The 27,730-nt window shown below is 31.5% G+C and overlaps 2 protein-coding genes across 2 annotated transcripts in view; one reads left to right on the forward strand and one right to left on the reverse strand.

The window, feature by feature from the left end:
• Positions 1-1,073: 1,073 nt before the first annotated feature.
• On the reverse strand, positions 1,074-6,123 carry LOC113393462 (dihydrolipoyl dehydrogenase). The gene is made up of 12 exons (XM_026630349.2): positions 5,989-6,123; positions 5,454-5,576; positions 4,919-5,155; positions 4,457-4,597; positions 4,102-4,267; positions 3,809-3,966; positions 2,967-3,103; positions 2,633-2,720; positions 2,420-2,521; positions 2,135-2,272; positions 1,735-1,824; positions 1,074-1,483 (listed from the first exon to the last, which is right to left on the reverse strand). Exons 1-12 carry the CDS (start codon positions 6,028-6,030, stop codon positions 1,418-1,420), a joined length of 1,488 nt encoding a protein of 495 aa, XP_026486134.1. The 5' UTR covers positions 6,031-6,123; the 3' UTR covers positions 1,074-1,417.
• A 2,375-nt stretch (positions 6,124-8,498) lies between these two features.
• LOC113393464 (protein FAM107B) overlaps positions 8,499-27,730 on the forward strand; it is a 29,515-nt gene continuing 10,283 nt past the window's right edge. The window contains exons 1-2 of the mRNA XM_026630351.2: positions 8,499-8,652; positions 24,791-24,995. Coding sequence (XP_026486136.1) covers positions 8,586-8,652; positions 24,791-24,995 — 272 coding nt within the window. The 5' untranslated portion in view covers positions 8,499-8,585. The remainder of the gene's footprint in view (positions 8,653-24,790; positions 24,996-27,730) is intronic.

Raw genomic sequence — 27,730 nt, forward strand, 5'->3', positions numbered from 1 at the left:
AAGTAATTAAAATATTACAATAAGCGTGCATAAAAAGTAACGAGATAAACATACTTAACATTCGCATATCGATTTATTACGTGAAATTTTCGAATAAAGGAAAAAATGGTTAAGGAATTGGCTTAATTTAGGATAATTTTAGTTATAGATATTTTTACTTATATTTTATATATACCGTTTTCATTGAAGTTTGTTTCTCTAGTCAGTAGATATAATATGTTTTAATGCCCTATTTCCATGTTTCATATACTATTTTACCGTCCACAAACTTATTCAAAGTTTTATAGAATATTATTATAATGTTTATTTTTGCTAAATGAAATGTTATAATTGATCAATAATTGTTATTTTAATCGTGTCTTATTAACTAATTCCGTCTATTCATTGCTTGCTGATATATATTGTGATATGTATGATAATTTGCAATAATTAGTTATTAATAAGATTTCATACACATACATATATTTTACAATTAAAATGCTATTTTTAAGGTGGTTGGAAATATTGTGAATTTATTACAGCTTATTTAAATTAATTTAAAGATTTATATACGACCGCTAATAAATAAATATATTTGCATATTATAATCGACATCATGGTCGTGTAGGTGAATGAATATATTTCAATGTAAAAAACAATTATACAGGTTGGTTTTATAGCTTTGGCGTTTCGCAGTTGCAGTGAATAGCATTGTAGTAGCTTGCTTTTATATCAACAAAATAGAGGAACGATACAGTGCACTCTTTTATCTACTTAAATACTTAGATTAAAAATATTTTCACTTTTTATTTTTTTAAATATGCCTGTTTATGTTAAGTTCAATCCGACAAATTTAATTAGATTTTTGGTATTTGTAAGGAATTTAAACGCAGCTATACATGAGAACTTGTCTAAGCGAATTATTGTTGAAAGTCTAAAAATTGTTTGTTTGACTTGTACCTTAAATTAATATACCTAGATGTTGGTAAAGAAAATAATAACAATTTTCACATTTTTAATGTGTTACCTGTAGTGAAAATAAAAATGTCGTCAATATTTAAGTTTAATTTAAGTTTAAATAAAAAAATAAAATATAAAACACAATGACATTTATTCTGTAAATCTATTTACAAAAGAAAATAAATACACGAATATTCACAACATTTACTTTGAGTAAATGCACGAGTTTTTGAGTTATGGTTGATACGGAATGAAATATTTCAGGAGAAATGAAATTAAATTATTATACAATGACGTCAACTCTAAATCATAAAAGGTAATCTTGAAACACAATATCGTATTTAATATTCAATAATACCCAAATTTCAACATTAGATTCATACAAGATCCTTATAGTGGGAATCACTACGTGATTATGTTTCCAGGATTTAATGGCGCATAAATTATTTGTACAATAAAATATAAATAAATTTTAAGCTTAGAAGTTGATCGGCTTTCCGATGTAAGCCGCCAAGTTCGCTTCTCGTAACGCCTCCGCACAAGTCTGCAACCAGGAAATGTAAAATTAGTTAAAAAGTGTTTGACACAGGACACTTTTCTTCTACAGTAATATGTACTACGTATCACATTATAAATGATACATTTGTAAAAACTTTAATTACAAAGATAATTTTATTAAGGCGAAAAAAAATCAGTCCTGTCATTATTCGAATTCGTTGGTAGTTTTGCTTTCACTATTAATAAGTATAAATAATTCAAATTTAAAGTTAAGAGTAGAGGGTAATGTGTACGGACCGGATGCGCGTGACAGACGCGCGCGACGTCCTCGGCCGCGGCGCCGTACTCCTGCGCCAGCACCGCCTCGTTGATGAGCTCGCCGCCGCCCTGCACAGTCGTCACTACATAAGTACATACTAGCGCCGTACCGAGACTACACAGGTGATATTGAACCCTGCGTCACTTATATATTAATACTATCCATTGTATGCGTCGCATAGCATTTTAGCAGTTTTTTTTTTATCCCAAAATACAGTACATTTTAGACTCTTCTTGCACCAAGTCACAGATTATATTATTTTGTATTATTTATATTTTGTAAGCAGAAAGTTAAATACTGTTTTTATATTTCAGTTTATATTATCAAAGACTCGGCGTGATCTATAAGTTTTAATATAAAGCGTATATGTCGACTCACGGGTCCGATGATGTGGGTGCCGAGGATGATATCGGTGGCCTTGTCCGCTAACACCTTGACGAATCCATCGGGCTCGCCGTTGGTCTTCGCACGTGAGTTCGCCAAGAATGGGAACTTGCCCACTTTGTATGCACGACCCTGATATCATAAAGTTTTTTGAAACATATTTGTAAATCGAACTCAATACTAGTACAATTAAATTGCAATTGTTTCCTTCAATGTTTTACTAATTTTGCAAACAAAATCATATCAAAAGATATTGAAATCCTAATTTTGTATACAAACCTCTTTTTTGAGATCCTCCTCCGTCTTTCCAACCCAGCCGACTTCTGGTGATGTGTAGATAACAGATGGAATGGCATCATAGTTGAAATGCACTGGCATGCCCTACAAATTATTATTTATTTACTAAACAAGTTTTTAATTACAATGCTCTATGCATTCAAAATAAAAACCGACATGTATATATTTTCTACATATGTTTGCACAAAATCTTACTTTGATTCCTTCAACACACACAATGCCTTCGTCTTCTGCCTTGTGAGCCAACATGGGGCCGTGGATAACATCACCGATAGCGTATATTCTAGAAAGATTATAAATAAAAATAAACATAATTTAACCTAAAATTAAAAAACATAAAAATAATGATTCTCGTAACTATTTTTAGGAGCTCATGAGTTATTTAGGTGGTTACATTGAAAAACAATTTTTATAAACCTTTAAAATTATTACTACATATTGGATTTTAACAGAAATATTTCCTGATATTAAAGAGACTATATTATATTAATATATATTTTAAAGAATATACACAATACTAGTTACCTACCCAGGAACAGTGGTCTGGAATTTGTTGTTCACAGGTACGCGACCTCGGTCGTCCAGAGCAATACCGACCTTGTCTAGACCGAGGCCTGCCGTGTACGGTCGACGACCGACGGAGATCAAAACGACATCGCAGTCCAACTGGAAAATTAATTATTTATTAATATTTATAACAGCTTACATACATAACTTATTATATTATGTATTATGTTAGTCATAACCAAAAACCGAAATAGTATATCCCAATTAGTTTAAATATACATATATTTTATTACAAACTAAAAGACAGACAGAAATATCTACACTGGTATTTAGGATAGTCATTTTTCAATTATACTTTATATAAAAACAAGTAACTTTCATACATAAATTTTCTTCATTACATAAATAGTTGTTCTTTAAAATATAATTAATGAAATAAACCATGTCAATGCTAACTTAAATGCCTTGAAATATATTTAAGATTTCTTTATGTCAACATGAGCCGTATAAATCTCATACAGTTCAATTTTGAGGTAAACATTTTCAGATAACATTTTATCGTATACTGATAAGAAACAATCCATTAGAACATTACTATTATTAACACTGAAAATGAATATGTTATCTATTAAAATTAAAGATGTATTTGTATTGTAAGCCTACATATATATAGTGATGAATTCAATATTAACATTATACTTTAATTTAGTATTTTAAAATGAATATATAAAATAAAATAAATGTGTTATAACACAATGAATTTATGAAGGGACAAATTAGTTACATCTTTTCTTATAGAAAGTTACTGTGGAAAAATAATAGCTTTATTAATAATCTATAAAATGATGGCACTGCCATACTTACAGTTTCCTTATTACCACCCTTGGCAGCTTCAACATCAACTTTAATAGCGCCCCCTTCTTTTTTTACACCAGTTACTTTGGTACCAAGTTTAAAGTTCATGCCTTGCTTTGTAAGAATCTTCTGTAGGGTTTTTGACACCTCTCCATCAATACCAACACCTATAAATACCATAATAAAATTTCACTGCACAAGGTTTTGTAAGTTGATGACATTTTATTAATTAACAATTTTCAAATTTAAAGAGCTTATGATAAATTTGCATTTGTTTAAAAAAAAACAACTTTTCTATTTACCTCCTATACTTTCGAGGAACTCAATGGCAGTGACGTCAGCACCTAGTCTCTGGTAAACTGAGCCGAGTTCAAGACCAATTACACCAGCACCAATTACCAACATCTTCTTTGGTACTTTAGATAAAGAGAGGGCCCCTGTCGATGTGATGATCTGCTGCTCATCAAACTAAAAAAATGGCCAAAATGTGTGATATATTATTAAAATTTCAAACTGAATTATTCTACCATACATAAAACTCATTGCATTTTTTCTTTAAACAAAACAGTTCAATCTAAAAATAAATTCTTTCTCAAATTAGGAAGTTATTTGTGACAGTTAGTGATAATAATGAAAGAACATATGCTTATTGCTTACTGTAACACCAGGGAATGGCGTGACCTCAGATCCTGTTGCAATTAAAATATTCTTTGTATTAATAGTTTCGACTCCCTTCTCCCCTTGAACTTGAACTTTGTTGGGTGCGACAATGGAACCGACACCTCGAACAAGTTGCACCTGTAATCAAAGAAATGTTTTTGAATAATCACAAAAACAATGAAATTTAGCTTTAAAATTTCTTACTACTAAAAGAATGTCTTTTATTTAGACTTTTAATGTTATTTTGTTTTATTACACTTATAGCTACATGTATATATAAAGTATATTTAAAACCCTTTTAGAATATATGACTATTAAACTTAAATTAAATAAGCATAAATAATAATTTAATAATAATAATTTAATATAAAAAAAAGGTTTAATATAGATATGGTATGGATCACAAAGTTATCGTCATCATTATTTAAGTATTATACATTACCAGAAAAAAAAACTAACCTTATTTTTATTAAAGAGCATAGCAATACCACCAGTTAAGGCTTTGACAGCATTTGCTTTGTAAGTCATCATTGCGTTAAAGTCAAACTTGACTTCCCCAACTTCAATTCCTCGATGTTTGAAGTCATGCTTGGCCATGTGGTACAAATGGGAATTGTGCAATAAGGCTTTAGATGGAATACAGCCTACATTCAAACATGTGCCTCCCAAACTTGGATCTTTTTCCACTGATATTGTCTAAAATATTTAAAATATTGTTCATAGCAAATAATGTTCAATTTTGTCAATCATGTCATTTTTATGACATTTTTAATTATATCATATTTGCAGTATGTTAATTATAAATTAAATTAGATTCAGGAATATCTTAAGATCAGAAGAAAGTAAAGAGAAGAGAACATAATTAAAATGTTCTTTTTTTTTAAAGTACATATTATTCTAATTTCATTAAAAATATGATTAATAAATAATGAAGTACAAAAAAATAAGAACAAATATATTTGCCCTACGCTTTTAATTAGTATAAGTTACATACCTTTAAGCCCAATTGGGCAGCTTTAATAGCAGCTACATATCCGCCAGGGCCCGAACCAATTACTACAATGTCAGCTTCGTGAGTAGTAGCATAATGTCTGACTCCAATCCTTATGTTTCCATTCTACAACATTATTAAATAAATTGAGATAAAATATATTTATTTTACACAAGTATAGATAATTTCTTAATCTTTTTGAAGTTTTTTTTTTTTTAATAAATAGAATGAAATATTTATTTCAAATTAAAATCATGTTCTGGTAAGAATTTTGCGGAATTCTAAAGTTTGATGAAGTGCTGATTTGACAGACGGTCACATGTTGAAGGTCAAAGACAAGACAGTTTATATATGAATATGAATTTTAATAACATTGCATCAAATAACTTAATATTATATAAACTATGAACATATGTCTAAAATTACTTCTAAGAAAGAAAAATAAGATCAGACACCCAGGCATCATAAGGTTGCATAACTTTTGACAAATTATTTTATATTTTTCTAATACAAGTAGATAAAATAAATAAAATCTTACCCTAAAGGAAGATGATGCGAGTTTCAAAAATTTATAGCCCATATTTAAAATCAATATATAGGGCTTATTTAATTAACCCAGATAGAGTATTATTGCGGTACCCTGGCGATCAGTACAATTGACAATACTACTGTCAAAGAATTGTCATAAATTTGCATAGAATAAAAATATGAAATTGGCATTTTTATAATGTGCCGTTTCGAAAGTACGTAATATGAATTAATTTAATTTTTTTTTAATTCACTTTTAATTGAAATAGTGAAAAAACTAACAGAATCACATAATTACCCATACCCCTCGGAAGTTTTATATGTTCATAGGAAAATGACGGAAAGTATTTAAAAACTGTTTTCTTAACTGGCAATACAAAAATGCGCGCGCTGCTAGAACGGAAGTTTTGTTTATCAATCAAGCGAACCAGTATGAAACATCGCGATCTCGGTAGTGTTTGCTGTTGGTAATCGTTTAAATATATACGCGCATGCTACGTAAATCGATTTAAAATATTTATTATATCTATTGTTCCACGTGATTTTAATAACTTTCAAGTGGATCGTAAACGATACAGTCGTATATTTTAATAAACGACTTCGTGTTAGTGGGTAAGTACGTTGATAAAATCAAAATTGCTTTTTGTTGTTTTTGTTAGTGTTATACGTTTATTAATAATAAGTTTGCGTATTTTTTTTTAGATTTATTCGGTTATTTAATTATAAGCTGTCTGTATGTAATATCTGATGGCATTGGGTTACAAAGATTAATGAATTATTATCATTTAGGCTATACCCCGATTAATGCATGACATTTACATCATACTTCAAATGATAATTATAATAGCATTGTTTTATTCGTGTAACGCATCTATCTATTGTATAGTATAGTATTTCGAATATTGTGATACTATTAAATACAAATGATTTAATATTTTTCTTTCGAAAATATAAAAACATTTTTACATAGTATTTGGTATTCTGTTACGTTGAATGAAGTACATTATTATCTATTTTAAATAACATAAATGATATGCACTATAGTCTGTAATATAAGTTGATAAAAATTGCACTCGTGTTAGTTTGTATTGTATTATTCGGGCTGCAGAGTTACACGATTCCTTTGAAATGAGCGGCAGGTGCAAGCTATTTGGAATATTTTAGTAGTTCAACCTTAAAACGGGCATTCAGTGGTCGTTGAGTATTTTCTGAGGTATTTGCAGTGGGGAGACAAAAATGAATTGGCGGTTTATAGTTAGTAAAGAATGAACTTAAAGTTCGTATGTTATACAACAGGGTTAATGAACATAAAAATATTTCTGGATAAAATATTTTTTGTAAATGTTTTAGTAACCCCGACATTCGTTTGAGTAAATGCTCATCATTTATTTAAACATAAGTTTTTCTATCATTAAAATAAAAATTAACTGCTATACACATCATAATCGCGTGGAAAGCTAGCAGCATTTGCTAATTGAATCGTAATTCGGTGTTCTGGACGAGAAACGAGCCAGCACTCTTGTCATCAGATCGTACTGTCAAATGGTCTCTACGGTCTCTCTCATAAGTCTTACCTTCCAGGGAAAATAATATGATCATCTCTGAAACTTTAGATAAAAATAATAATATGTATCGACAGTTTAAAGTTGAAAATTAAAACATAGTATTCAATAGTCTGATAACTTTCCTCGTACTTGTTTAATGTAAGAATAAATTATATATATATAAAAAAATAATTTCGGAATCATGTATGTATTTTAGGTTATCCTTAAATAATCTCTAAGTTTGACAACATGAATAACTGAATACAATATTTGTTATTCGTCGTTAACGTTTCTCTAAGTTTGAATAGGTTAATTTTGTACCGAATATTCGTTTACATAGTGTTTTAATGACGACACATTCCTAAACATTGTTCATCAAATGGGCGTACCTAACGTCGTTTGATTGTATTCATAAGTCTGCACCAACATCACGAAACGTCAATCACAGCAAAGCGATGCAAGACATTTGTCATAAATCCTTAGTAAACACGCTATTGTAACAAGAAACTAATTTAGATAACAAGTGTATGAATCAATTGAATGAATTATTTACTTTTCAATACTTGTTTGGTTGTTCGTAGAATTGCTTTAAATAACGTCGTTGTTTCGTCGTTTTCATTTATTCCTTGGATTCATCTATTGTATTTATTTTAGACGACATCTGATTATTTGTTAGGTAATTAAATGAATAAAATCGACTTATTGTCCATCGAAGACAGATCGATGATCTAATCCAGTCTGAATATAAAGGGACGTATAAAATAAATTTAGAAGGTATTCTGATTACAATTGCTTGTTAAGAAATGCCGATTTGAGTCTCAGTAGTCCGTTTGTTCTCGGTAACTTAAGCCTAAGCTCCTTTAAAGGTCGAGTGGGATAAAGCTTGTGTCCGCTCATAATCCGAGCAATATCATAAGCTGGTTAAGGCATTTCTGGCCCATATCTACGGTTCAGTTTACCTGCGCAGTAGAACAGGTAATCCTGTTAGGTGGCCGTGACACGTTGCCCGGCTTCTGCGTGGAGCATTCAATTCAGTTTAGTTCGGCGCGCATCCGTACTCGCGATGTGCGACGCGAGAACTCGTAAAACTGCACCTGCCATACAAGAGAAGCTCGCCATCTATGAAAACGGTATAGCCGCCAAATAAAACAAATGTCTACACCCATTTTAGCATATCATCTGTCGCCTCCGTATTTGGTAGCGCTTCATTCGTTTTACGATCGAAAGTGTCCTACCGCGTTTATAATTATTATGGTGTTGCATATTCATGCGGACACGCGTTTCTCTATGCCTAGTTGTCATTTAGTTCACGTGCTATTAGCGTAGGTTAAACAAAAGCACGTATATCAGGTGCTTTCACGCCTCGTGGGTACGACATTCGATCGCATTGACATACTGCACCGGCTGCACCGACACCAGATATTGCTTTGTTGCACCCATCCTTCTAACGAGTACACGTTCACTTTCATTGTTTTGAAACTAATTAGCAATGGCATCGAGCTTTATCGTTAGTAACTCTTTATGCAATTAGTTTGCACCAGAAACTAGCAACAAAGTTAACTTAATCTCGATTAAATTTTATTGTTATAATGATGTCGAAACTTGGAAGCAAATAATCAACACGCTATAAATAAGAACGGCGTTATAATTTAGTTCCTTGATGTTTTATCTAAAGTTTTTTGTTTGTTACAAAACTATTAATATGCAGGTGCGGTGTTGAACTCGTCGGCAAGTTCTCATTAGCTGTGTCCTGTACAATGATGTCTTGTTCTCGAGTCACGTACGTTCAAACGATTAGTCTTATGTGTTACCGCTCGCGCCAGAGTAACGAAACACAGACTTCATTAAAGCCTTATCATTTAGTATAAAAACCATTTTGTGTTGATATTCGTAATATAGTAATTTTCTATCAGAAACGGACGTTTAACTTCATTTTTGTGAGCTCTTTGCTACAAACAGTGCCTATGTTTAGGAGAATTAAAGCATTTTAATGTTATGGATTTGAATATTAGGTATTACTATAACAAAAATAACAATAATAAAGATTTTTGCCTCAGCGTGTTCGATAGCGTGTAGTTAACACGATTAGTTAGTTATCGGAAATGATTTATAACCGTTACCTTACAGTCGATTTCATTGTAGTTTCATTCAAAACATATTTATGTATAATATTTACTTTCATTGGGTTTCTATAAACAACCATTAATATTAGTAAATAATATTATTTATACTTAGTGGAATGAAACTAAATCGTTTGTCATTTAACAAACTATATTAAATGAAGCTACCACCGGTTCGGAATGCAGATTCTACCGAGAAGAACCCGCAAGATACTCAGTAGTTACTCTTTTTCAACATTTCACAAAAATACAAAGTCATGTTAATTAAATACAGTTATATATGTATGTAATATATCCTGCCTGGAAGTCAATAAGTATTAGCTCCACGCTTTTTGACCATCTATATAATCTTGTATTGAATAATATGCCTTCTTTACCAATGTATTTTTTTTACAAATGATTTGAATTTATGAAACGGCAAAGTTAAAAATAACTGCGTCTGTGTATATGTTATGATAGTTATGCCAACTTCAGTTGAATTTAGCTCTATTTCCAATCACTGCTAATTGCGATTATTTATACAACATAACTTCTCATAAGTAACACAAGTGACGGGGTTCATTCTTAGAATATAGTTTTCCTTTAAAGATTTATGATTGTGTGCGATGAAGTACCCTTACTTCATGTATGCGATTATTATAATATTTGCAGAAGTTAGTTGAGTAATACTTAACATATGTTACGATGACATGTGTGCGTAATAGGGCTGCCATAAAGTTGACAAGGTTTATTTGAAAACAAAACATACGTATGTAATGTTACCTAAATACATATATTACCATGTGTGCAGAATGTTGTAATATTTACGGAATTGTTTAACCGTAGTCCAAATGCGACACAACAGTTAGTCTTTTGCGTACTGCATGTCAAATACATTGAACGTATTGCATTACGTATGCGCCTCGTGCCATGGTGCATTGCGTACGACGCGCACTGGACTGATGGGATAAGCGACGCCCTGGGTGGTTTCCGTGAAACTAAATATATGTATCAGATGATCTGCAGCTTACATTGACATTCGATTCCAATATAGCTCTTGTTTCAGAATCTTTATATAAATAAAAAATAATAATAATAACGGATATCAAATATTTCGAATGGAAGCTATATTAACCCCAACGCAAACATAAAATTACCAAACTTGGTTAATAAACAAAAATATATACCTGAATTTGAATACCATTTTATATTTATACACGACAAATTCGAATTCGATATATAAATATACAAAATCTACTGTCTACTATTACCTAACTTGTAGAAGTTGAGTTTACATCAAAAATATATAAATAGATCAAAAGCGTGATCTCGTTTATACTTACTATAAAATAAATTTGCGTAGATATGAGCAAAATCTACAATTCTAATTCATATGATGTATAATATATATTGCAATATGTGGTATATTGCAATTCTATTTCTACAAAATATAATTTTATTCACATTGACGAAATAATCATTTCATAATTAAGTGATATACAAATTAAATATGTATAGTTTTAAAAGGTATCAAGACTAACGTAAGTTTTAACATACTATTTCAAATAGTTCTTATAAAAATTAAACTTGGTCATTGGTGAAAGTAGGCTTAAAATTGCCTGAGATAACAAAATAGTTTTTATAGTAGTTAAATTATGTGTAATATAATTATAGTTTTTACTTTTAAATGGTATTTTCTGTGGCTTATGATAAATATTTATCTACTATTTTATTGTTAATTATATATATATTTATATACCTACTAGTTTCGGCGCGTAACTTCTTTGAAATTTGGGTACGTTATTTGTTGGGTACCCTATGTCCTTTTCTGTACCGTTAACAAAGTGTATGCAAAATTACGTGATCATCGGTTGACTAGTTAAGACGTGAAAGCGTAACAAACAAAGTCACTTTCGTATTTATTAAAATTATATTAGTTCGAATCTTCATTAAGCGATTGTTCCATCGACATGTCTCTGAAAGTCACCTTCGAGGCAATATCCGTGAACAGCATCTTAAGAAAGTGCTGGAATTATCGTGGTTACGACACGGCTATTACGCATTTGTTGTAATTCCTTACGAGAGCGAAGCTAACCCGCTATCCGAGATAATCACATTACTGCTCAAACCTGTTGTATTTTATTTGTCGGTAAAACGTTACTCTCGCTGTGGCATGTCTCTGTAGATTTTGTTTATTGCTCGTTGAATCTAAAGATAAACTCATGCGCCGCTAATAGCGAGATAATCTCTGCATTCTCGGTTATAAGTGCTAAACTATTTACTCGTACAAATACAAGATAAACGTTACGTTCAATATATTACTTATTAGTTTATTACGCAATTCAAATGAATCATACTTCAATTGATTTAACGAGGCCCGTGTTGTATGTACGTTGAACTGGTAATTGTTATATTTTACGATACTGTAAACATATATGTGATTTGCAAGTAGGAAGCGAAAGTGCAATTGAGTTTGAAGCTGTAATTTGGTCTGATATATATAAGTACGTTATGTTTTGCTTGTACGAACTATTTTCCAAATGGTACTTAGTCATTCTATAATACTTTCTTTACAAAAAAAGTACTCGTATATATGACAATTATACAATAACAGTCATATTCAATAATAAAAGTAATCATTGTTTTAATTGATACAGTAGTCATTTGTTCCCGTTTATCGCATGTTAACCATTTGATTAAGCATGCTACTAACTACAACTGTAAAGTGTACGTTTTCGATTTTTTATTTTATAGCGTAACAACATAAAAAAATAAAAATTATAATTATAAGTATATAAATAATACATTCAATTTGTATGTAAGTACTAGTTTCTACGGCTACCGATCATAAAATCCCAAGGTCAAATCTCGAATTGAAAAAAATGGATATTTCTGTAAGAATTTTTCAGTAGCATCGTGGAGTTCCGATTTTCATAATCTTATACTCTTATGCCTCAACAGGCACGACATAAAGCCTGGTCCTGTTCTTAATCTCTCCGGTCGTGTCGGATTACTGTCACAACGGACTAAGAATGTAAGGAAATAAGGAATGCACCTGTTTCTGCAGCGAGTAGTACTCGGTAATATTTCCTGCACTATGAAAAATTACAGTTTCTCTAAGCTTACATATGTATATCCGTCCAAATTTCATGTCAGCCATCGTAAATATAAGTATATACTTATCCACTAAAGTGATAAAGTCCCTGCATCTAAGTCTAAATAGCGATATTGTGATCCCCAAGACTCACTTAAGACACAGCTTGAGACCCTGTACTTACTAACAAACTTATAGGCAGATTAAAGATTATCTCTCAAGACCAAGGCTGCGGTAACAGAGAAAGATCGGATACCCTCAAAAACATGAGTCACAGGGCCTAGTTTACGAGATGGTCATCGTCATCAAATTTGCGATGAGAAAGTTACAACTGCATAGAAATGTATCTAATGCAGTGGTTGCAATTCCGCGTCATACGAAAAACTTCATATTATACATCGACAAAAGTAAAGGCGTGTTGATGACACTATTGGAACCAGTAGAGGGCACAACCACTAGTTAGCCTTTGGATTATAAATCTAAAAATGGCGATGAATAATAGATGACCCGATCATGGAAAAACCTGGCTGAATGTCTGAAAACCTGAATATTCAAACCAGCTGAGGAAACCAGAATTCAGAAAGACTACAAACACCAAGGACTACTCAACATAGACAAACTCCGAGTCAATGAAGAAGTCGTCGTAGAGTTTAATGCAAACTTTTTGTCATCCATTTGCAATCCAAAAATTTCGATTGTAATGGTATCTGGCAATAAAACTAATGCGGTTACATTAAAATCACTCGACAACGGCACCTGCAGTACGTCTCTGTAGATACAATATCAAAATAAAAATAAATATCTCCTGTGAATTCACGTAGTTAGTCTTATCTTAAACTTAAATTGAATGAAACTTATTAATTATTATATAGGATTCTTGTTAATGCCGGGAATGAAAATACCAGGATATCATAAATTTCTATGTTCAACGTACATTCAAATTAATTAGCAGGCTTAACCGCTACTATAAAATAGTGTCCGGTTTTCATGACATCGATGGAATTGTTAATTTAATTTTAAAGAGATGTTTGTTGACAAATTTTGTGTTCGTTTTACCACTGATATATATGTATATAACCAACAATCTTAACCTTCTTTAAAATTTTTATGTAATCGGTTTAAGGTAGGGCTTTGTACCAATTTGAAGGATTTGATAATAAAAGAAGCTCGAAAAATTTTGGGTTCGTAATTATAACTATAAATTTTAATGCAATTAACTTTACTTTTTGAAACTAAACGATTTGACTGAAAAAACGAAAATAACGAATTTCTAGATTTTTGATAACACTAAATATATAGAGGTTATATATAATTGATACTCTATACTTGCTACTACGAATCTTTTTTGTTCAAAATATTGATAAAACGTGGTACTCTTAAAATTAACAGAGTATCTTCATACTAAGACTCTTCGTCATCACTTTGTCAGAGTGTTCCGTTAGAACAGGGTCCTTAAGCACGGATTTTTGGCAGCTGATGCCACTTGAAAATTTACTCTATCCTGTATTACTTCCTCCATGAGTAGAGCCGTGAAATCCGTAATTGACATCAAACAAGATTTGTTAGACTTTCTATAACTTCTAAATGTCTATTGACATAACAACTTTCGATAGTAATAATAACCATTTGAGTATTTACTTTAACCGGTTCTTAATGAATTTGTGATATAAATTCTCTTTACTATATCTTATCTTACTTTGGCATACATTTCTGACGTTTCACAATTGCGTATAGTTATAAGTTGGGCGGGCGGCATATAGGGCGAGAGGCGAAAAATTCAGTCTGCTTCAAGGGTTCAACGCCCCGAGAGCCCTGCCCGTGAATATGGCGAGGGATGCTCCCAGCTGTTATCGATACTCTGCGAATGATAGGGTGGCAATTCGACGAATTATGATATTGAGTTAACGTACCCACGTACGCGATATCAAGACAAGCAACTGTTTTTGTAAAATAAATGTAATAATCGTCTTCGTTGTGCTTGTAATAACTTAATCTGAAAATTGCATTGCAATATAGGTTTACCAACTGTTTATCTTAATTGTTTTTTTTTTAAATGTACTTTAATACGAGTAAAACTAAGAAATATTTGAATTCCTGTTGGCATTTCCCGTCCCTTTAACTGTTACGGTAAAACTTATTTAGTATATGACACTATAGTCAACGAGAGCTCCTACAGCCTTCCTTCTAAGTGAAAATGTGTAGGATTTTGCACGTAGCTGAATTAGTACTGCTATTTTTAGAATGATTTCTTTTTCATATCCGTAATATTGCTAATTGAAAAATGCGGTTTAATAACCAGTATTATTTTAATATCGATACATCAATAAACGTATATCGTTACTATTTTGATGTTATTTGCTAAATTAACACGCATCACGCAATCAACCAGGAACGCTTATTTGTTTGAAATTAAATAATTATATAGCAATATAAAGATTACAGTCATTTAATTTAAAATATTGGCTCGCTGCTTTAGTGACTAGCTAATAATATATCATATCCTCGGCTCTGGGTTCAAATTTCGGGTTTGGCCGTTAAAAGTTACTGGGTTCGGGAGTCTAGAATTTGCTAATATTTACAATCGTGCCTGACAAGTTCTTTTTGATTGTATCATATATGCCGTCTCATTGCATTGAGTTTATTATATATAGAGAATTAAGAGTGGACTTGAGTTTGCGCACACACGCACCGGTGTGGCCGAAATCGGTCAGGAGGACGATATTATCATCATATTGATTTCATAACGATAATAATATTCAGAACTATTTGATATTTGTAAGGAAAATAATACTCGCTAAATTCAACATGTGGTCTATGCTGTATGTATTCACACATTGAATTTTTAATTTCTAGCTATGTTAGAATTGCTAAAGCAGGTGCCTTTGATGCTTGCAAATTATGCGTTGCACTCCGATATTGCATATCATTGCTAGGCCCATTAAGGGCCTCGACTCATAAAGATGCATTTAGGTTACGGGATAAGCATTGCCGCCGTACATTGCCGTGTTTGGAAGTGGTTGTAGGCAGTTCGTGCAATTTAAAACGACTAACAAAGTTTACTAGCCGCTTAATTATATTCCTAGAAACAGCATATTTTAAATTCTCGTATAAACTTGTTAGTTAAATTAGATATTTAACTTATAAACATATATGAAAAAAATAAAATAATTTATTAATTAGTTAAATGAATTCGTAGATAAAGCAGGTTGGTAGCGCTATTTCATTTGGTTTGTTTCACAAATAAAATTATTTCAGGTTAAAATCTTTATATTAGACATTGAAATAGCCTATGTTACTCCTGGATAAATAAGCTCTCTTAAGATAACAGAATTATTAAAATCAGGTCAGTAGTTTTAGACGTCATCGATTACAAACAAAAAAAAAACTCTTCTTTATGCTATCCCGTCGAAACTGCTTTTTTCCGGAATTAAAAATACCCTATGTTATTTTCTGCCCCACTATACAAAAATCATGTTCAATCAAGATAGAACATCTTGATTTATGAAATTTAATTAAAATGAAAATAAAAAAAAATGTTCCACGACAACTGCCTACTTTATTTAATATAAATAAATAAACTGTATGATGTTTCGCTAAAAACCTTCTTTGATACCAACTGAATATAATGGTATAACATTCATGTCCAAAATATTCAGCGGTTTTTGCGTGCTTCAAAAAAAAAATAACGATCATTCATTCATGAACATAAACGGGTTACTTTAAAAATAACGAAGAAAAAAAATTCAATGGTGCGTTATTTATGTAATTATTGTAACGAAACAAGGTTATCGTCAAAGTCTATACCGACATATTCAGTACGTCACATTTATGTGACACGACTTGTATACAAATACAGAGGCGTTGTATTGAAACGAATGAGTCGCTTTGTCACAATGATTTATGAGCGTTCCCACTTTTCAAATGTCTGAACCAGTAGAATGTTTACCTCCGTGTTTATGTTTGAATTGCAAAATTATTTTGTGTTCAAATCAATTAACGTTCGAAATGTGCAATCAATTATTATTGATCGGAAATATAGGTAAATAAGTTATAAGTACGAAATTCAGATAGGATATATAAATAACTACAGACCTGGCCAATTGTGTCATGATCGTGATCATCATTGAAAAGCGCTTTCAAGAGGCTCTAGTTTAATAAAGTAAATATTTTTATATGTGTTTTTGTATGTCGTATATTTCTTTCACTTCATACCTATATACTTATGATTAAAAAAATGGCTATTTGTAACTTGGTAAATATTCCTTCCTCCTATTGAGTACGCATATTATCCTATAATAATATATTTGACAACTGAAATTAGCTAGGAGTCAATTTTCAACGTCAATATGTAATGTATATGTACATATGTATTAGCCGTCTCGGATACTAAAAGGAGTTTCACTTAACTCATGTGTACCAATCTAAATCCATTGATAAATATATTTTCTTATGTTCAAACAGAAGCAAACGCTATCAACGACGCAATTTGGTTTTATACTAAAGAGGTCCTCTTATCAGTGATTTAAAGCATGTAATCTTTTGGTGTACATCTACGTATTTTTGTTACAAACTGTAAGTACTCCAATGAATACGGTAATAGTTAAGAAAACGTGTGAAAAAGTATGTGATAAATCGGTTTACTTGTTGGCTTCTTTCACGTGCAATATCCATCTAATCCGCTTAACGTCTTGTAAATTCAGGCACTTGACCGTTTGAAACGTTAAAGAAAATCAGCAAAGGAACGAATACTTTGACTGATTCATGAGTGTAGTTTTAATTAATAACTTATATCAAAATTATAATTGTTTTTATTGAACTAATAGCAAACTCGGTCGCAGGCCGTAGCTTTATTTGTTAATAAAATCGTACGCTACCTATTGACTGTAAGGTATGATACCATATGTGAAATCTCGCATATGGCTTGATGATGATATGCTAATAAAAACGAATGTAAAAAGTTATAACTCAACCATATGAACAATGCGTGGTACCACAAAATACAATACAAAACGATACAAATTGTCCAAAATATATATGAAATAGCTGCTCTGCGCAGTTTCACCCGCTTTATGTCCCTGTTTCGCCCGGCAGGCCATAGAGTAATTTTAAATAACTCGCAAGAGTTAGGCCATCAACTTTAAAAACATATTTTAAGTCCGACAAACGACTTCAGCTATATTATATTAGCATACGAGTAGAATGCAAAGCATACAGTGTTTGGTGAGCTTTATATTAAAAAAAACAGAGTGAATTAACAAATAAAACAAAATACAGATAGCTAGCTAGCTTGGACTTGAATCACTAATCGTATCTAATGTATGCTGGCGATCTAGTTTGCCGTCGTCCCCTAAATTGTTTTTCAACCCTTTTTTTTTACACACCCTTTTTGTTTCAAACCGGACCATTATCTGTTACAAGTGACACCCTAAAGAATCGTATGTTTGTGATGTAACATTTAACCATAATAATAAACTTACATAGTAAAATTTCCCATTTGTTCTATTAGTACGCAATCCTTAATAAATATAAACTAAAGATATATTGTACCGTTTACTTTTTAGTCAGAGATTAACAGATTCTAGTATGTAGCATTTGTCTTATACTTTAAATATTTAGTGCACTGTGACCTACAAGTGCCAATTAAAACAATGGAGTTCTATTAGTTTCATTAGGCGTAGCATGCGTGTAACAACGTCTAGGGGTCCATTCGATTATTATTATTTGACCTCGTCCTTTGAGGCCCACGAGAAAACGAAGCATTAATGTCTATAACTGTCATCAACTTTAATAAGTTACACGCCCGCATCTGGAAGTAGCTTATTGATTGATTGTTATGTCATCCAAGGGGATTCAAACAGTGATTGTTTGAATCATCACCTGCTGTATATATTCTTTAATATATTACTATTATTTTTAACGATTTATCGCCGGTAGTACGTTCGTAATGATTTGATTCTTATATCAGTCAAAATAAAGATTATTTTGAATTGAATGATCCTTGTAACTTACGGAGTTTGTAGATAAAATACTCTTTAAGTGTTACTTTGAAATGCTCACCATATCTTAAAAATTTATTGGCTGTAAAATCACGACTCCACTTACGCGCTCTTCTTACAAACGACTTCTCAAAATAATATAACTATGCGTTTTTGTCGGCACGTAAACATGATACGTTATTGTTTAAGAGTTGCGCCTGTTTCGTAATGGTTATCCAAAGCGTAAACTATATTCAGGAATTCCCATTAATGTGACGCAATGCAAAATGTGGAGCGATTGAAGTTTAAAAGGAGGTTGGCCCACTTCGGCTTTGTTCCACTTCTCATAGTTTTTCTTGATATTGCATGCACCGTCTCGTTAAAAGGCAATAACAATAGACAAATGAAATGTTTTTAAAAGTAAAAGCTCGAAGAAAACTACGATTGCGGATAATTTTTTGAGTATGGAAATGTTTTAAATGTAGCACTGTTGGGTAATCATCTATCGACATTTTTTATAGGAAATAAATATATTATTGAAATATTCATTGAGTGTTATAATTATATTTTTATAGGTATTTGTATTTATATAAGCAGCTGTTTCGCGGTGGCTGCGGTGATTGTTCATTTTTTCATTATGGAATAGGTTTCGTAATATGTACTACATTCTCAATGTAGGCTGTAGAATCATTATTTTTAATACTTTCGATGCTTAAATGCTCGTTCGAAATTAAATGTTTCCTTCCATCGTTATTTTTAGGTTAAAAAATATAAATTTAAATTAATTTATATATTTATTAAATATCTTATTGCTAGTACAATTTTATAAAAAAATAATATATATTTAAATTACATAAAAAATTATGTACCAAAAATGGCATCACAGATTTTTTAAACGTGGACGCTGGCTGATAGAAATAATAATTCAATGACTATGAATTAATAGTAAACAATATTAATTTTACAATTGAGAGAGACTCGACAAGAACCTCGGCAGTCAATTTATTAGCATACTGTTAAAGTATCAAATAACCTAACGACATTAATTCTCTCCAGTCGGGGAGCGGTTCGTCGATGATGGCTCTTATTGGATTAATCAACTAAAGTAGTTATGTATATGAAAGATCAGACGAATACATTATATACGTATTTATTATCCATTAGAGATATCATTCAGTCATTAACGTATAATTTGACTTTTCTCATAAAGAAAGTATGCGTAATTAAGCGATGATACTGACGATGTAGGCTTTGACGATTTTTTCTCTACTTCTCTTCGGCCTTAATAATATATCGATTAATTTTATGAAAAGGAGATTATAATTTGCATAGCAATCGTTGGTTCAAATTAAAGGGGTGAGTAATCTCATTTGGTCAAATAGATATGGGAATAATCTCTGTGATGTCCATTTGTCCATTTGCATGTACATTGTATTAGATGTCAGAGGGGATTTTAAAAGTTTTATGTACGGAGTGCATAATTAATAGGTTTTTTTAAGTGAAGTCTATGTGTAAAATTTATTATTAATGTACAAATCGTGAATAACAAATATCCATTTGTAGTTTTTTTTTTTAAATTATAGTGATATGTCGTTTAGATGTAGACAGTGAATTATAAAATGAACAAGTTTAATTTAAATGAACAAAAGCTAGGCTCATGTTGTGAAAAAAATACTTTTACATCATTTTATTTTCAAAATGTTGACATACATATATTCGTATATGGGTTACGTTGCGAATTGCGTAATTTATATACAATCTAAATACAGTTTTTCATATATACACCGCTATACACTCGAAAGCGTTGAGAAATGGGAAATCTTGGAAGGAGGTATTCAAAAGGATTTTCATCAGGAGGTACACTCGTAACAATGGGTTTGAAGACTTATGTTTAATTGCGAGAGAACTGTGTGTTTATAATTTATATAAAAAAAATGGAATAAGTTGAAAATATAGGCGTGAATATCACGATGTCGTTAACAAGATTGACGGCGTGACCTTTAGACGTATCGTGACGTCAATTGTTTCAGCAAATGAGCACTGGAACGACCTTGCTGAAGCAATACGTTAGATGGGGTTCTATAAATAGTCGTAGGTCAGGGGTCAGGCAGCTAAGTATCTCTCGATAAATGAAACTTTCGTATTCAGGAAATATATTAACATGTATACAGTGTACATTTTTATCAGATACGTAACTGCGTACAACGTATATTGTCACATCTGCGCCTTTTATCTAAGTCCCCATATTGTATAACGCTTAAACACTCCCTTTAAATTCTTTATCCAGTGTACTAAAGATAAAGTTCTCGTATTTATTTTAATGTTATATCCAGGTCTTAAAAGTACAAATATGTGCTATGAAATGTTACGTTGTGTATTCAAGTGGTTTGCTCGATTGCGTTATATCCGTAAATAAGAATCATTTCTTTAAATAAAATGAGTGTACGAGCATTTTATAAAAGCGTACGCTCTAGGCAATTTCGAAGTTTAAAGTTTGAATGCGTAGGCACAATTTTAACTGATTATTTAAGTAGAGAAATGCGGCGAGGGAGTATATTCCGGTTAGCGATAAAACAAATACTTTACAAGTGCGCAGAACTGTGCCCTAATTTAGTGTTAAAATATTTTTGTATGTACAAGAAATATATATAATAAGCGGAAAAATAATTTTTAGATTACTAATAAGCGTTCGTTCTGGAATTATAGGCTTAATATTAGTGATAGGTTACGACTTTTACTGAATAAGAATTACTTTAATATATTCATGTAAAAATTACCGAATATTGAATATAAAACGAATATTCCACACATCCCTATTTTATACTTTTTTTTATACATTACTAATAAATTCCTTTAAATTAGTATTATAAAAATAAATATGAGTAATTATATACGTTTAAAGACCTTTTGTAATACGCTTGTAAGATTGTAATTATTAAAGCAATAAATTCCTGTTGAAGGACCTTGGGATGGATTTTCTCTGGCACCTGCACGCAATGACCTTCGACGAAGTCTGGTTCAATAAGCGCGCCCTGTTTGTATGGTAACGTAAATATCCTTTCAAGGGCGCTCCTTTTAACTTTTTATAGATAGAATTTACACTTTATACATAAACACGCGTTTTAATATCGAAGCTGTGTATTTAAGAATTTTACGATATGTACATAGATATCGAAAACTATTACAACTAGTTTATTTTTTTTTATATTTTTTGTCGCTTGAGATTCGAAAGGTCTTGTTTTTGTCGGGCTTTAGTATTAAATGTTAACAATGATTACAATTTTAAATGCGAAATCGAATGTCTTTATTTATTCGATTGTTTGTTTGTTACTAGAGATGAGCCGACTGTAAATTAAACCGAAAATGAAATTTGGCTAAACATTCGGGCAAAATAAAAAATTCAGCCGACCTTCGGTTCAATGTCGCCGCGCTTTCTAAATTTTTTTTGTATGGGGGAAATAATGAAATCTCAAAAAAAATATTTCGATTCTCCATAAAAACTAGTAGCTGATTTTTTATTTAGTATGGGCATGTCATTGTTTGATATCCATTAATTTCAGTCAAAATAGTGCAAGTATTTTATTTTAATATTTTCATCCATCGAATTTCGGTTCAAGCTGGGGAAATTCGGTTAAACCGAATGTATAACAAATTGCGGTCCAACCCTATTTGTTACGCTTTCACGTCTTAACTACGCACTGATCATCATGAAATTTAGCATACACTACTCAGGGGTACGGAAAAGGGTACGCTCAAAGCTGGGGAAACTAGTAATAAATGAAATTTTGAAATCGCGACGTGAAAAAATCGTACTATTAAAACTGTTTACAAATAATAATTAGCGTGTTTGTAACATTACATGATACTACGTAAAATCGTATTTGTCATGCAAACTTCCGTTCGTAGTAAGTACATCGTCCGAAGCGGTAGTGTATTTACTATTTGTTTCCCGTATTGCGAATGGCTTACTTTCCGCACTGATAGTACTAAAACGTAGCAATTTCACACTTTAATGAACCTCTCATTACTTTAGCGGCTGGATATTATTGGCATTTATTTTCTTTGATGTTTAAAATAATTAAAATAGCGTAGTTATTTTTAAACTACGTTATCACTTATTAATTCACTAACTGAATCTTGAATCAATCTTATTATCATTTTCACGTTATAGTTATCATCTTACCGGTAAAATATTAATGACTAAGTTACGTCACGTCACATATTGATATCTATAAGTGGTACATTTGACATTGTTTCCTGCTACGATTACAAGATAAAATTTGCTCGTATTACACGAACACGTTACAAAAGATAAATCAAACTTTAAAATACGGTTAAATATTATTAGAACATAAAAGTATATTAAGATGTTTATATATTCTTAATAGCAACCCGATGTTAAAAGCGAGCAGCAAATTCTCGTGCCTCGGAAAGCACGTAAAACCGTTACGCCTCCGGCTGTTTTCTCTCCAGTCCTATGGGTTAACCTCTATTTGCATACTCACTTTGGCACTGTACAATCTCGTGCGCAGGTGCATAGTCATTGATATTGGCCGTTGTGGCAATAAATCGGTCAGGTGTATTTCAGATTAATGAACCAGAAAATGCAGTGTCCTGCGTTTTATAAAATTGCCAATGTGCTTGATGTAATAATCTAAAGGTTTCAGTTAGTAAACAGTGCTGTCGATCGTAGGAAAAACTGGGTACACTTTTTCATCGAACGTTAAACTTTCGTCCTCGTTATTAAATGATTTTTAAAGTTTATATTTACTGGTATTTCAATTTGTCCGAAGTGCAGGAAACGGGGTCATGGCGTACGATAACGAGCCAGGAGCCAGTGGTTAAAATATTATTTGAGTAGCAATATGAGTTCAACTACCCTCTTAATATAATTATGCATCCGTTAATGGCGTGCCAACTTAATGTCAGAGAAAGGGTGAAATATTATTTTATGCAATATTTTTTATAGGTCATAGATAAAGGGAAGTTTGTGGATCGGCGAATAGTAGAAGCGATTACTGTACATTCCTTTGAAACTACGCCAGCTCGGGAGTTAAACTAACAATTGATTTGAGTTATATTATAATATAAAAGAATCTAGAACGCTACTTTCTGGAAATGTTATATGAAGGTTACGTAGTCGCTATAAAACTACTCGGTGTACACTTAGCGGACGTAAATAAAATAAAAAGTGTTCATGTGTATATGTGTGTCTATTTCATTTATATTTACGTAAAATTAATATAAAACATTGCAGAGATTTTTTTCAAAAAAGGTTGCGTTGATAATAGCACTCCTATAAAAGATTAAGTATTATTTTCTGTTGCTCTTTTTTTACTTTAATGCGATGGAAAGTACATTTGATACCATCCTTAGATAATCTGTATGAAAGGTTAAATCAATTGATTTTAGATTAGATAATTTCACGGCTTATAGTACACATTTGCACTTAGCGGGTTTTATCCCTGTCAATGTCACAGTCAAGTTAAAAACAAAGCGAAATTTATCGTGTTCACGGCGCTCAGGTTTCTCATTTGATTTAAATCTTTTTATGAAGCACTCGCAAAACGTATCCTAAACGTAATGATGTCACCGCTGATTCATAAGATTATTTAGTAACGTAATCGCTTGTATTAGGTACGCTTAAGGTGTTCTTAGGATTATAAAATTCCAATGGCAACTATATTAGGCATGTGAATTTTGTTAATATAAATTCTTTCATTAAAATCAGAGCTAATTCTTTATTTTATAATAATTTCAAATGTATTCTTAAGCACAATAGAATACAATAGACATTGACGTAATCATTTTAAATATCTTCAGTTTAATTGAATTTTTTGTTGATCAATATTTTTCCGGACATTGTTCCCACAAAATAACATATACTTATTTTATATGCTTGTCATTTTATTTATTAAATTAGCCGTACGTGTTCAATAGGATATTCCATCGAAAAACACCGCAACTTCGGTCTTATATTAACAAAAATGTAAACAGCGATTGCCATATTCCTAAGATAGAAAATAAAGAACTTTGATACAAACTTTCATCCATAATACCAGAACAAAAAAATATTAATATGTGTTTGTTTTGTCAACAGTACTGGCAGTGGGTACGTTGAACGAGTGTGGTGGCGTGGGCATCTGTCCCACGCTGTCCAATATAAGTCTGGGAGCCGTGGAGATGGTGCAAGAGGGCGAGGGTGTGGGCGACGGTCTTATCGCGCCGCGCCGCTTGCAGAACCCCTGCCTGGAAAACCCTCTGCGAATGGATTTGCATAGAGAGCTAATGTTTAATCAGAAAATGTGAGTATCTGTTATCAAATTTCAACCTTTTCAATAATCACCTTATACACATGTAGCTCGTGTTAAAAGGTGATTTGTTTAAAAAGCACTAACCAATTCAGAAATATAATTAATTCAGAATTAAACCTGGTACTTTAACATCGCTAGGCGATCTTGTGCGATTCAGGCTTGGCTTGTACCCTATCAATTGTTATATCTAGTACAAACATGTATGTTTATTATTTCGTTGCGGCATTTTCTTTTGTTTTTACGATTAAGATCTTAGAGCGATGAAGCGTTGCTAGGCATATCAAAAATGTACATTAAGATTACTCGTTTGCTGTGTCCTGTGGCCCATACAAAATTATTATAAAGGTACCTAATGTTAGGCACAATTTATGTTTGTAACCGACAATTGTGTTTTACAATCCAAATTAAACTTGCTTTAATATAGTTCGCTTAGATATATTACGGTACGTGATTATGTATTACATTTCCGAGACCGATACAGTCTGAGAAAAATATATGAAATAAAATGTACGTAAAAATGTTTAATATCCGAGAGGCTAACCATTTGTCAGCTCAAGATGTTGAGTGTGCCTACCGTCTGACGCTGGCGTCTTTGTCCATTGTAAAGCCCTTCTGAAAGCACTTAGTGTCTCTTCAAAAGGTTCTTCAAAGATCGCAAGGTGACACGGCCGTGTTATATCTTTTCTACGAGAAAGAAACCTTAGCTTTGTAAATATAAGAAGACGCGAAAAATATATATTACGTACATAATTCTTACAAATTTTCGTCAACCGAATATTGTATGTAGATGATAATCAAACTCTTATCTAACATTCTTACTTCTTAGTCCTAGGTAATAAAATATGGAATTTGAGTGATAAAATTAAATTACCATGTCAATTATGTTTCGTAGAGATTGTGTTGAGCCATTTTTAGGGTTTCGCAGTCAAGGAGGATAGTTATTCCTCTAGTCCATCCTTTCGGTCGTTACAACTTTTACAGTTTTTAAATTAAATTTAACAAGTTGCTAGTTTAGATTATATAAAATGAAATCTTATTATAGTAATAAAATATCACTAAATCGAATTAATGCACCAGAAAGTAATAATAATTCCAAGAATTATTTAAATATAATTCATTACTATCAGTAAAGTTGAGAAGGCAATTAATAAGCTAAATTATTATACAGTAGTATTCAATTTGCTATGTATTCTAAAACGTCACGAAGATATTACTAACGTCGTATCATTTTTTTTTATACAGAACCAATAAACTTAGTCTGACTCTAACTTACTTAAATTATGACTTAAATCGACCACGTGAATTATTTGTAAAATGAAATTCGTGTTATACATCCAATAACAAGATTATAATAATTGTGAAGTTGTTTGATTACTAATGAGCTACGTCAACATGTGTTTTTTGTGATATCATTAAGCGACATTTATTTATAACTAATTAGCTGTGTCACGTGGTTTCCACCACGTCTTCGGATCGCTCGTACCCGTTCCGTACAATATGCGAGATTACTTGACATTTTAGATACTGCTTCGCTCCTCAGAGTCGTAGCGTAAATTAATTGTCCATATCCTTCCTCAATGTCTAACGTAATATTAATTGTTTCTACATAAGTTTTATGTACATACTTTTCCATATCTATAAATATTTGTAACTTAAAATAATGTTTGGCAAAATGTTATTATATCGTTTTATCTACATCTGTAAATGCGTATATGATTAATAAATTAACTTAAACACGTTAACAGTACTGATTTATTTCAATAATCAAATACCTACCATATAAAGATAGTCGAGTTTTTACTTGAGCGGTGTGAATAGCTGTTTACCGAATAGTAAATTTACAAATACATATGTTATTTATAAGGCGTCAATGTGTGTATCGAACTCTTGGTAAAACATAGTCAAAACTCATAAAAAAAATATTGTAAAGAATTAATTAATTCAAAGGAGTAAATTTAAAAAAAAAATATATTTTTTTCAATGAATTAACTGAAATATTATTTCGTTCTTTACTACAACTGAAAGGTTATATATTAAGGATACTAGTTGTGGTTTTAAAATTGTTTTACGATTGTTTGTTACAATTCTACAGAAATTTCAAAATATGGTATTGACACCAAAAAAAATATAACATTAATTATTCAAAGTTAACGATTTTAATTTCGGTCGGTATTAAATTAAGTGATATGTTGCCTTTATGGATGCCGAATGTTTTTTTATAATGTTCAAAAATAAGTTTTTGCAAATCTGTTATCCCGATTCCAACGCACAGGTGTGCGACATCCTGTTCTCATCTCAACTGAGTATCGAACATCTGTCCTTAAACAGTATTGATGATGTGCGTTATTCCTAGACACAAAAAGGAAATAACAAAAAGTCGAAATGTGTAAGCGATATCAATAGCAGCTCGCCAAATGTTTATATGAGTGTTTATTTATTTATTGGGATATAAATTATGACAAGACTTAAATTTTATAGCTATATAAACTTGTATATCTAAATATAATTAAGTGATTATTAAGATACAGATAACATGGAATTTTATTCAAAATATACAGAATGAACCTTCGCAAGAGGGAGAGGCCTTTGCCCATGTTAACATGCCCTTACTTTAAACAGAATAAAACAATGATAAAAAAATTCAATACACGATGGTTACAAAAAATATGATGGTTGTGGCTATATGGTTTTTGCGCGTCGTATATCAATTTGAATGTGTTTTATTT

The sequence above is a fragment of the Vanessa tameamea genome, chromosome 6, assembly GCF_037043105.1.
Source record: "Vanessa tameamea isolate UH-Manoa-2023 chromosome 6, ilVanTame1 primary haplotype, whole genome shotgun sequence".
In the NCBI taxonomy this organism is placed as follows: Eukaryota; Metazoa; Arthropoda; class Insecta; order Lepidoptera; family Nymphalidae; genus Vanessa; species Vanessa tameamea.

Coding starts and splice junctions, on each gene's coding strand:
- LOC113393462 (XM_026630349.2), bottom strand. CDS start 6,030: ATGGGCTATAAATTTTTGAAACTCGCATCATCTTCCTTTAGG. Junction 4,598..4,918: donor TGCTCTTTAATAAAAATAAG/GTTAGTTTTTTT, acceptor CTTTGATTACAG/GTGCAACTTGTTCGAGGTGT. Junction 2,721..2,966: donor TTCCAGACCACTGTTCCTGG/GTAGGTAACTAG, acceptor TAATCTTTCTAG/AATATACGCTATCGGTGATG.